This window comes from Salmo trutta, chromosome 25, assembly GCF_901001165.1.
Source record: "Salmo trutta chromosome 25, fSalTru1.1, whole genome shotgun sequence".
In the NCBI taxonomy this organism is placed as follows: domain Eukaryota; kingdom Metazoa; phylum Chordata; class Actinopteri; order Salmoniformes; family Salmonidae; genus Salmo; species Salmo trutta.
The window spans coordinates 30,620,324-30,631,679 of record NC_042981.1 but is presented as its reverse complement, the minus strand read 5'-3'; the positions used below and the strand labels follow the sequence as shown (position 1 = coordinate 30,631,679).

The window sequence follows — 11,356 nt, the reverse complement described above, 5'->3', positions numbered from 1 at the left end:
TGGATTCAGCTATGTCAGACACACCCGTTGCTGACAGGTGCATAAATTGAGCACACAGCCGTGTAATCTCCATAGACAAACATTGGCAGTAGAATGGCCTTACTGAAGAGCTCAGTGACTTTCAATGTGGCACCAACAAGTCAGTTCATCCAATTTCTGCCCTGCTAGAGCTTCCCTGGTCAACTTTAAGTGCTGTCATTGTGAAGTGGAAACATCTAGGAGCAACAACGGCTCAGCCACGAAGTGGTAGGCGGCATAAGCTCTCAGAATGGGACGCAGTGCAGAAACGCGTAGTGCATAAAAATAATTTGTCCTCGGTTGCAACACTCCCTACCGAGTTCCAAACTGCCTCTGGAAGCAACTTCGTCGGGAGCTCCATGCACGAGCAGCCGGATAACAAGCCTAAGGTCACCATGCGCAATGGCAAGCGTCGGCTGGACTTGTGTAAAGCTTGCCGCCATTGGACTCTGGAGCAGTGGAAACACTTCTCTGGAGTGATGAATCATACTTCAGCATCTTGCAGAATCTGGGTTTGACAGATGCCAGGAGAATGCTATTAGCCCGAATGCATAGTGCCAACTGTAAAGTTTGGTGGAGGAGAAATAATGGTCTGGGGCTGTTTTCCATGGTTCGGGCTAGACCCCTTAGTTCCAGTTAAGGGAAATCTTAACGCTACAGCATACAATGACATTCTAGACAATTCTGTGTTCCAACTTTGTGGCAACAGTTTTGGGAAGGCCCTTTCTTGTTTCAGCATGATAATGCTCCGTGCACAAAGCAAGGTCCATACAGAAATGGTTTGTCAATATTGTTGTGGAAGAATTTGACTGGCCTGCACAGAGCCCAGACCTCAACCCCATCGAACACCTTAGGGATGAATTGGAACGCCAACTGCGAGCTAGGCCTAATCGCCCAACATCAGTGCCGACCTCACTAATGCTTTTGTGGCTGAATGGAAGCAAGTCCCCGCAGCAATGTTCCAAAATCTAGTGGAAAGCCTTCCCAGAATTAACGCCCATGATTTTGGAATGAGATGTTCGAAGAGCAGGTGTCCACATACCTTTGGTCATGTAGTGTATGTGTACCCAACCAATAACATTTGATTTGATTAGTCTTTTATCTACTGTATAGAGGTAAATTCCCACTTCCCACTTGGTTAAGAACACAGCATATGTCATCCATTTCTTATGATATGTCCTGTCCTTTTTTGTGTGCAATTCTTAAGATCATACAATACGTTCCAAATTTGTCAGTGCTTAAGATCCTGGACTGCATCTTTAACAAGGATTACAATTATTTATCGCACTCTTTCACTACTGAACTTGTTTATTATGCAAACAGACAACTTGGTGATACAAAATATATGTTGTCTGCAGGTGTAATAAATGTGTAAGGGAGTGACCATTATTTGTAATAAGGGTTACATGGAAAAAATCGAACCTCTCTGAAATGACAATCGATGGCCCTCTCTTCAACAAAAAATATTTGACCTAAACTCTACCTGAACGCTTGAAAAAAAAGTGACCCTCCCCTAAACCCAAAATAATAATTAAAATATAAAGTGGATAGCTGAGAACATGTCTACCATTTACCCTCACTTTTGGACAGACCAGCACCTTAGATATCCATTATTAGAAAATGCTCTTCTTTGATAGCGTACAGGGCTGCGGGCCAGAAGGTTGTGGGTTTGCAGACCACCGTGGACAAGAGAAGGGGTGGAAAGATCCTCTTCATAGTAAACACATTGCATGAATCTATCATCTTACTTGTAGGTCCGAGAAAAAAATTGCCTTTTATAAAAATGTCATGCAATTCTAAATCATTTTACACATTAGCAGAATCTTTTTTTAATACAGACAAATTACCAAAATTACAGGCTAAGAATTGACAGAGAGCTAAGGCTATGTGATCATTTTATAATGTTTCTCCAATGCCAAAATAGTGTCTTGTTTACAATGAAACTGTCCCTGTTTGCAAATAATAAAATCTGAGACATCAAGTTGCAGCCTGGTCTTGTAGACTAAACATAACATAGTAAACGTAAACCCGAGACACACAAATTAGTAAGATATTTTGTGTTCGGTATGGTTACATAAAACAGATGGTTAGTTAACGTAAAAATGAAAGTAGGGTGGTTGGGTAGGCTTATAACCCGAACGTCTAGCAATCCAAAGGTTGTGAGTTTGAATCTCAACACGGACAATTTTATCTAATTAGCAACTTTGCAACTACTTAGCATGTTAGCCAACCTGTCCCTTGACCCTTTAGCTAACCTTTCCCCTAACCCTAACCATTTAACCTAAATCCTAAAGTTAACCCAAACCTTAACCCCAAGCCTAGCAAATTAATACATACCATACAAAAATGTAACATATCATACTAAATGGAGTGTCTCGGATTTACGTACAGGATAATATGAAATGCTCCGAGACCAGGTCAGCAGCAATCAGAGCATTGTACTTTCAAAAGTTAGGCCTAACTTTCCACTCCAGACAGAGTAAGCCTACAGACACAGAAAAATGTCATCATTACTGCTGTCTACTCTTCCCCAAAAGCTGTCTGGGATTAAATATCTTCTATTGTACAGAAAGTGAATAGCTTAATTGATTATGACAGAATTACATTTCTTCCGAAGCAAAGTCATTTTTTTTGTCTCCTTGGATATAGAAGGTTGCAGCTCAGAGTCTGAATGTCAAAGAAACTAAACAACTAAACAATGATATCCCCATATATAGTAGTAGCAAGCTATCAAAGTTGACCTCCGGTCCTCCTTCTCATCTCCAAGCTCTCCTTCTCAAGCTGAACAGAACATAGGTTATATGCTAGTCTGCATGCAATATAGTGCATTTTTTGGACTAGGCCTAACATAAAAAAATATATATTATTTGTGCAAGAGACCTTTGACTCTCCTGAACTGCCACCATAGGCCTACACAGCACAGCATTGGTTAGGCAGCACACAAACCAGTTTGGGATCAGCAAGAGCAGAGCAGGCCGGGGCTCAGGGATGGAATATCCATTGCAGTGAGTAATGCAGACTAGTTTTATTTACACCATCCCAGGAGCTATCTTAGAAATATAACTTTGCTCTGTGCATCTCCGAGCATGCAATTCATTGCCTACAGCCTATAAGCTATGGATCTTTTGATTGAGACCACACTAAATAGCCTATAGACAGACGCACTTATATTGCGTCCCCAGCGAAGAATCGGGGTTGAGGGGCGGCATCGGGCACACATCGATATATAGCCTAACAAGCAACTCATTCTAAAACACTGAGAAATATAGACATTTCATAAATTACAAATTACATGACCCTCCCCTGGACTAGATAAAAAAATACAAAGCCCTCCCCTTGACTGAAATTGAAAAAGCATTACCCTCCCCCATTTTCTCCAGGTACACATTATGTCCATTTCGATCCATCCCTAAAGAAGACCGAAAACATAAGGCAGGTAACATTACTCAGGAGGAAAAGTTATTGGATGTGTTTTTTTCTTTCAGGGTTGTTGTGTGGCACAAGGTAAGATTTACACATGGCTCAGTCATACTGTAGGACTTTCTGGCAGACATCACTACAAGGCAATTTACTGATGCAACACAGATAGATGTAAAGTTACCAACGTTTCCACTCAACATTGTTTCAAGGCTACACGTATTTGTTGTTAACAGGTTTTACAGAATATTAGATAGTTTGAGGATTGTAAACATATGTCACATCAAACCACATCTCGTCCATCCATGTGCATCCATCTTGGGGAGAGAAAAGGAAAAGTCTCTAGAACATCTGGATCATGCACTCCCTGGACTTGCCGACGCCGACCCACTTAACTGTAGAGAGAAATTACAAAGGACATGTCAAAAAACACTCACAAATCCCAAAAACCTTTGCATTAGACTAGTATCATCCTTGCAGAATTGGGTACTCGTTATAATATAGCCAATACTGCCCCCCACTGGCACATTGAAGCCATGTCCCTGTACCAAGGCCGGCTCTTCAGTTTCCCATTTAGTGGTCAGTATGCTGGACTGTGGTATGGTTGTAGCTGGTAAAACTGGGTCACCTTCAGTAGGCATTCCACTGAAGAAACTATTTTGAAATGTGGTGAAATGGAGGAGATACTACTATGGCCTATATGCCTATTTGTTCAATTAGAAGGCTTATTTTTGTTTTCAGTTTGTGCCCTACTGAGGACTAGCCTGCTGTCAGCAGGAACTCCCTGTATCCTGCATGTAACTTACTGGGTACTCCAATGTGGTTCTCCACAAAGCGGATGTAGTTCTGAGCCTTCTGGGGGAGATCATTCCACTTCCTGGCTGCAGACGTATCACTCTTCCAGCCTGGGAAGGTCTCATACTCTACCTCCACTTTGTGCAACAGCTCCATGTTAGCTATGTGAATGAAGGTAGACGATAATTAAGAATCCGAAGAGAAATCAGATGTTTGTCGAGATAATAGTTCATGAATGTCTCTTTTACAGTGTAGGCCTAGTCTGGTACAAGTAGGCCTACTTCTTAATCAATCAATACAGTTGAATGTAGAGAGCATACCTGGGAAATGGGGAATTCTTTTGCCACTGATTTTGTAGGCCACTCCTACTTTGATCTCATCCAGCACATCAAGGATGTCAAGTTTTGTCAAAGCAATGCTGTTAGGAAATAATGTTATTTGTTTGTTAACACATTTGAGAAAAGAGAGAAAAACTACTACATGAATTACATTCAGACTAGCAGTCACAGGCAGAGACAGTACTTTGAACCTGTCAGATAAAGACTTCATAGGGGCTGATATTTTAGTCCTATCCACTCACGCAGTGAAGCCATTGATCATGTGGGCGTATCTCAGGATGACCAGGTCCAGCCAGCCACAGCGACGTTTCCTGCCCGTTGTCACGCCCACCTCATGACCTCTCGTCTGCAGCAGTTCACCTGTCGCCTGCACAAAACAGACTCAGTTATCTAGAATCAAATCAAACTTTATTTATCACATGCGCCGAATACAAGTGTAGAGCTTACCGTGAAATGCTTACTTACAAGCCCTTAACCAACAGTGCAGTTCCAAGAAGAGTTAAGAAAAGATTGACCAAATAAACAAATAAATAAATAATCAGACTATATACAGGGGGCACCGGTACCGAGTCAGTGTGCGGGGGTACAGGTTAGTTGAGGTAATTTGTACATGTAGCTAGGGGTGAAGTGTAATAGTCTGGTGGCCATTTAATTAATTGTTCATCAGTCTTATGGCTTGGGGGTAGAAGCTGTTAAGGAGCCTTTTGGTCCTAGACTTGGCGCTCCGGTACCGCTTGCCGTGTGGTAGCAGAGAAAACAGTCTATGACTTGGGTGACTGGAGTCTCTGACAATTTTATGGGCTTTCCTCTGACACTGCCTAATATATAGGTCCTGAATGGCAGGAAGCTTGGACCCAGTGATGTACTGGGCTGTACGCACTACCCTCTGTAGCGCCTTGCGGTCAGATGCCGAGCAGTTGCCATACCATGCGGTGATGCAACCGGTCAGGATGCTCTCGATGGTGCAGCTGAAGAACCTTTGAGGATCTGGGGACCCATGACAAATCTTTTCAGTCTCCTGAGGGGGAAAAGGTTTTGTCGTGCCCTCTTCACGACTGTCTTGGTGTGTTTGGACCATGATAATTCATTGGTGATGTGGACACCAAGGAACTTGAAACTCTCGACCCTCTCCACTGTGTCGAGATCACTTAGTTAATTAATAGTCATTTTTGGGTACTAATCCTAATGGTTTTTATTAATAAAATGTTACAAAATGCTTAGTAAACCAATAGATTTACAGTTGGAGTGAGGGATCAAGCAGAAACATGTTGAACAGCAGCCCCATGGACAGTTCTCATGTTAGGTAACATAACCCCAGACCAGACAGTAAATCTATCTTGAACCCTGACTCTGGCCTAAATTTAGGCCTTGAACATGTGATCTGCATGAGAGCTAAATAGTGTTTTAACAGGCCTCTCACACAATCTGACAGCTGGCCACAGAGGCAGCGCATTTTGAGACCAGGCTTCCTACATGTGTGAAGGTCATGTGACCTTAAACACTAGGCTTCCTATATATATCCAACTCTACTTGTACCTCAAAAGAAAACAACATGTCTAAACAAACTGCAAGAGAGTGACTTAGGCACGGTAAATATCAAACTGCAAAATGCAGTATAACCTCTGCTAAGAGGCCTTCACCTTTATGGCACAGGTGATAGTGGAAGTGGACACTCTCACTCAAGGTCACTGGTTCAAGTCTTGCTCTGGCTGTTCCCCTTTAATCGTTACTCTCAGTAAGGAGGTGCTACTGTAAGGCAAGAGTCAGAAATGTCCAGATAGATGAAAGAGATCTTACATTGAGCTGTTCTGTGGGGAAGGCACCAATTCCTACCCTGGTGGTGTAGGCCTTTGATACACCATACACTTCACCAATATTCAGGGGAGGGATGCCAAGGCCAGTGCATGCCCCACCAACAGTGCAGTTTGATGAGGTCACAAAAGGATATGTGCCTAAAGGAAAGAGAGAAAGTGGGACTTAAACGTACATACAGATGAGTTGTCCATTTCACCATCAAACTTTCCTGTCCATCTCATCATTGGCACGATCCTCAATGGGACTATGACATGTCTTACCAAAGTCAATGTCGAGGAGGGCAGCATTGGCCCCTTCCACCAGAATTTTCTTTGGGGGTCCATGAAGAGCCTCATACATGTAGTAGACTCCATCCCGCACCATCGGCCGCAACCTCTCTCCATACTCCTGCCCAATACAAGACAAACAACAGTCTCATAGATCTAATATATCCGTAGCTCATGACTATTCATTCAGAGGGGATTTACCACATACCTTCAGTTTTTTCAGCTGAGTATCAGTATCAACTGTCAGGGATGAGTACATGGACTGGTACTGCGCGACAAGGTTCTTGAATCTGAAAGAAATCCCCAAATCATCTCAATCTCTATTACTGCTCACTTCCTGTGGGTCAATTTAGTTCAAGAGCAAAGTCTCAAGAGAGACACAATCATATACTGTTGGACTCTCAAAATGTTTGTTGTATGTGAGGTTAAGATGTTTATATTGTGCCCTGTCTGTCAGTAAGCATACTTGGTAGAGAACTCTTTAAAGTCTCCCAGCAGGTCACAGACACGCAGTCCAATGCGAGATGCTTTGCTGGTATAGGTGGGTCCAATGCCTTTCTTGGTCGTTCCAATACTGTCATGAGGAAAAACACCTGTTTTAGCTGACGGGATTACAAAATAGAATCTGCAATTTTTCATCAGCTGTGGAAGTGATTATAATAATAATTTGGTGGGTGCTTATTTGTCCTATTTCACACATGTACAAGTGTGCATTAATATGCATGAGTGAATTGGAAATGTGTTTTTGCATATCCCATCTCCCCCTGAAAGTGGGGTCAAGGCCAGAGTCAGCCATTATCACTGCTCAAGGGCACATCGACAGATTGTTCACCTTGACGGCTCGGGATTCAACTAGCAACCTTTCGGTTACTGGTCCAACACTCTAACCGCTAGGTTACCTTCCACTTGACTGAAGTCTCTATTGACAGTGACCCATTGTATTCCCCTATGTAAGCAACCATTGCCTTCCCTACCCTTACATCTTTCCCTCTGTTGCTTGTCGCTGGGTCTCCTGAATTCCATCCACAACCTGGTGGAAATCAAACACTGTCGAAAAATCAAAGCAAAATAAATGTCATCCTTTCTCTAAGCACAATACAAAGATATACATTATGCAGATAAACACACACTACTAAAATAGTACATATAATGTATATAACTTCGCCTCATTTGTGAAACCAGAAGAATACAAACAAACCGAGGTGAGCTCTGTCAGAGACTATTAGTCTCTTCTCCCAGCCTTTGAGACCTGGTCAGAGAATGGAGAACAAAAAATGACTGTAATGGTTTCCTTGAACTTGACAATTACAGTATTGACTGTTTTTCGAAAAATACTTGATTTACCTTTCTTCTCATTCTTCTCCGCCTCCTCAAACAAGCCCGGTAGGTGTATGACTACGCCATTACCTACAATGGACCATATGCTGGATAAATGAGCACATATAGACAGTTGCCCATTGGGGTCAGTGGAAATGGTGATAAAGATAAAAACACTCACCAATGACACATATGCTTTTGGGGTTGATAATGCCACTGGGGAGAAGGTGGAAGTCATACTCTGTGCCTTCTACTACCACTGTGTGGCCTGCATTGTTACCACCCTGGAAGATCAAAACAAGATTGTGTTTGGCAATCCAGGCACTTTCAACAAAGTCTAGTGGCATGATATCACCAAAGGACAGTTATTGAGTTGGTTAACGGCTGTTACTTGTAATGGGAAAGCAAAATGTGGACATAAAACAGCCAGGACATCCACTTGCCATACATCCAGAGCAAATTCATAATCCTATCTGAATCAATGGATAATAGAGTCTAAGCTCCCTCCCCTGTCACCAAGCTACCCCCCCTACTAACTATTTTAACATACTTGGCTGCCAGACCCTCCACTCCTTGCCCCCTGGCTAAGACCTGGCCTTCTCACATGTCAAGTCACCCTGGGAATGTGACCCTGCACCAGCAGTGGGTGGGGCTGGCTGAAGGAGTACACAGAGTGCTCAGTGATGTGACTTGCTGTCAATGGAGAGTACAACACAACTGTGCAATGGCCTTTACACTGAAAGTGTCCCAAAATATGACTTCTGAGCAAGTTAGGTTTTCCTTGCTGGCCAAAGAGAAAATTTGCCTGCCTATCTCTCTCTCTCTCTCTCTCTCTCTCTCTCTCTCTCTCTCGAAACCTGGCTCCTCTCAAGGTTTCTTCTTAGGTTCTTGCCTTTCTAGAGAGTTTTTCCTAGCCACTGTGCTTCTACATCTGCATTGCATACTCTTTGGGGTTTTAGGCTGGCTATACGTATATGGACTTTGAGACAACTGCTGAGGTAAAAAGGGCTTTATAAAATACATTTGATTGATTATTGACATAATTTTCATTCAGGTTAGTCTCGTAGGAGAAAAGGTGCTATCTAGAACCCAAAAGGGTTCTTCGGCTGTCCCCATATAGAAGAACCCTTTGAAAAACCCATTTTGGTTCCAGGTAGAACCCTTTCCACAGAGGGTTCTACATGGAACCCAAAATAGTTCTACCTGGAACCAAAAAGGGTTCTATCTGGAACCAAAAAGGTTTCTACCTGGAACCAAAAAGGGTTCTTCTATGGGGACAGCCGCATAACCCTTTTGTAACCCTTTTTACTAAGAGTGTAGGGTGACACAGTTATAACACCCTCTTTATGTTAATACACCTTTGTAATAATATGAATATTGTTCCAAGTGTGATCTTATGCTACCTTTCCCTGTCATTACTGTGTGATTTTAGACTTTAATTTGTAAGAAATAGTTATAGTTTTTCCATATTGTTGGTACTATGGTCTATTTGAGCAGTTTACTATAGGTCAGATAGAGAAAATGTACAGCTACAGTAGGTGATGTGTGAGGAATGGATTCCCCATTGAGAGAATATGCTTCCAAGTTCTTAATGATCATGTTACAAGTCTCAAAAAGGGACAATTAACCAGTTAATAGTATTCCAAGTTAAAAAGTTACATTTCAACTTCAGTCAAGTCAACAATTCAAAATGGTGTTGAAGAACTGCTCATATCACCCTGTTTTCTAAATACATGTTTTAATTATTCAAAATTACATTTAAACTAATTTCCTGTATTGATAAAATAGAAAACAAGATTTATCCTAAATTCCATTATAGCCTACTGAGGACATCACATGAAACATTACTCCACTGAATAAAATAATAATAACAGTAAGCTATTTCAAGGTTTTTCCAATGCCAGCCACACACCTGTCACACGGTTGTAAAGTACAGTGACAGTCACCGATTCTGATATGTTGAGACATTACTTTTCTAAAGACGCATCATGAATTTCACACAATCAACAATGCGTTATAACTTTTGTCAGTTCAAGCATGTCAAGGTTACATTAATATCGCATTATATGCACACGATATTACCTGACATCTGCAAACAAGGTCAGACTCAGTCGCCAGTAAATCGACGACTTTTCCTTTGCCTTCATCTCCCCATTGCGCACCGAGCACCACTGTCACTTTGTTCCCTGCGTCATTCCGTGGCCGCTTCAGCCCTTGGGTAGGGTTGGAGGGTGAATTTGTATAACTCTTGTGGTCTTTTGCTGACCAGCTCAACGACATGATGTTGCTTAGGCTGTCTGTCTGAAACAGATTAGAATGTTTCTAACAGTAGCATTGCCATATCAGTGTCTCCATGATGTCAGAGCAGGACGCACGAACGCAGTAGGCAGATCTCGAACCGCGCAAGTCCACGTTTCCATAAAGACTTGTTTGATGTCAATAAAGAGAAAGGCAATCTCATAATGTGAATTCATTTTTTATTATACTCCAGAATCAACATTCGATACTAATTCTGTTACAGTCTATTTGCTAACATGGCACCGTCTAAGCTATCACATTTCTAGAGATAGTAAACTTCCAGGGCTTAACTGACTTAAAATTGCACCATACATTTTTAATTGATGCTTTAAGTGTTCATATTTTATACTGTCTGTGTGTTTGTGCTACTGAAGAACCCTGTCAGTCCTGAACGAATTGCCCTTCGGGGTTTAATACACGTGTATTGTATTGTATTGTAAATTATAATTGTAGAAATTAGTTAGTTATTGATAACCTCAGGAAGAAGCTGATATTTTTTTCTCCTATATGTCAAGTGTGGAATCAAAACGTTTCAAAAATGTTCACGACATTCACAAAAGACTGGAATACTATTTTCAGCACAACTGTTCCAACCAACATACTATCAAAGCTTATTGTGAAATAGAGACGAATTTGGTTTCAACTGTGCTGGAGGTTATTCATAGCTTTGGAAATGAAGCCTGTATTTTTATATTCAAACAAATACAAAACAATAACAAAAAGTACATATACTTTTTATTCTTCAATATAGAACACCTAAAGTGACAGAATGTTGACACAGCCTGGTCTCATAGACTAGACGTAACATAGTACATTTAAATCCAGGACACTCAAATTAGTATGATATGTTAGGTATGGTTACATAAGACAGATGGTTACTTTGGTCAAAAACAGGGTGGTATAACACAAACGTCTAGAAACCCAAGAGGTTTTGAGTTCTAATCCCATCACGGACAACTTTAGCATTTTAGCAACTTTTCAACTACATTTTAGCTACTTTGCATGTTAGCTAGCCCTCCCCCTAACCATTTTAGCTAACCCTTCCACTAACCCTTCCCTTATCCCTTTAACCTAACTCCTAAACTTCAACTT

The 11,356-nt window shown here is 41.5% G+C and overlaps 1 protein-coding gene across 1 annotated transcript; it reads right to left on the bottom strand.

Annotated features, from left to right (window-relative positions):
- Positions 1–1,308: 1,308 nt before the first annotated feature.
- On the bottom strand, positions 1,309–10,317 carry LOC115162383 (adenylosuccinate synthetase isozyme 1 C). Its single transcript, XM_029713631.1, has 13 exons — positions 10,049–10,317; positions 8,148–8,250; positions 7,994–8,056; positions 7,848–7,898; positions 7,630–7,696; positions 7,116–7,223; positions 6,858–6,939; positions 6,644–6,770; positions 6,366–6,520; positions 4,811–4,935; positions 4,551–4,648; positions 4,242–4,391; positions 1,309–3,830 (listed from the first exon to the last, which is right to left on the bottom strand). The coding sequence occupies exons 1-13, from the start codon at positions 10,244–10,246 to the stop codon at positions 3,778–3,780; spliced, it is 1,380 nt and encodes a 459-aa protein (XP_029569491.1). The 5' UTR covers positions 10,247–10,317; the 3' UTR covers positions 1,309–3,777.
- Positions 10,318–11,356: the final 1,039 nt, after the last annotated feature.

What these genes read in the sequence shown, in the direction of transcription:
- LOC115162383 (XM_029713631.1), bottom strand. Translation starts at nt 10,246, where the DNA reads ATGTCGTTGAGCTGGTCAGCAAAAGACCACAAGAGTTATACAAATTCA. An exon ending in CCTCCTCGACATTGACTTTG is followed by an intron (nt 6,521 to 6,643) that starts GTAAGACATGTC and finishes TCTTTCCTTTAG; the next exon opens with GCACATATCCTTTTGTGACC. An exon ending in TCCCCACAGAACAGCTCAAT is followed by an intron (nt 4,936 to 6,365) that starts GTAAGATCTCTT and finishes TGTTTTGTGCAG; the next exon opens with GCGACAGGTGAACTGCTGCA.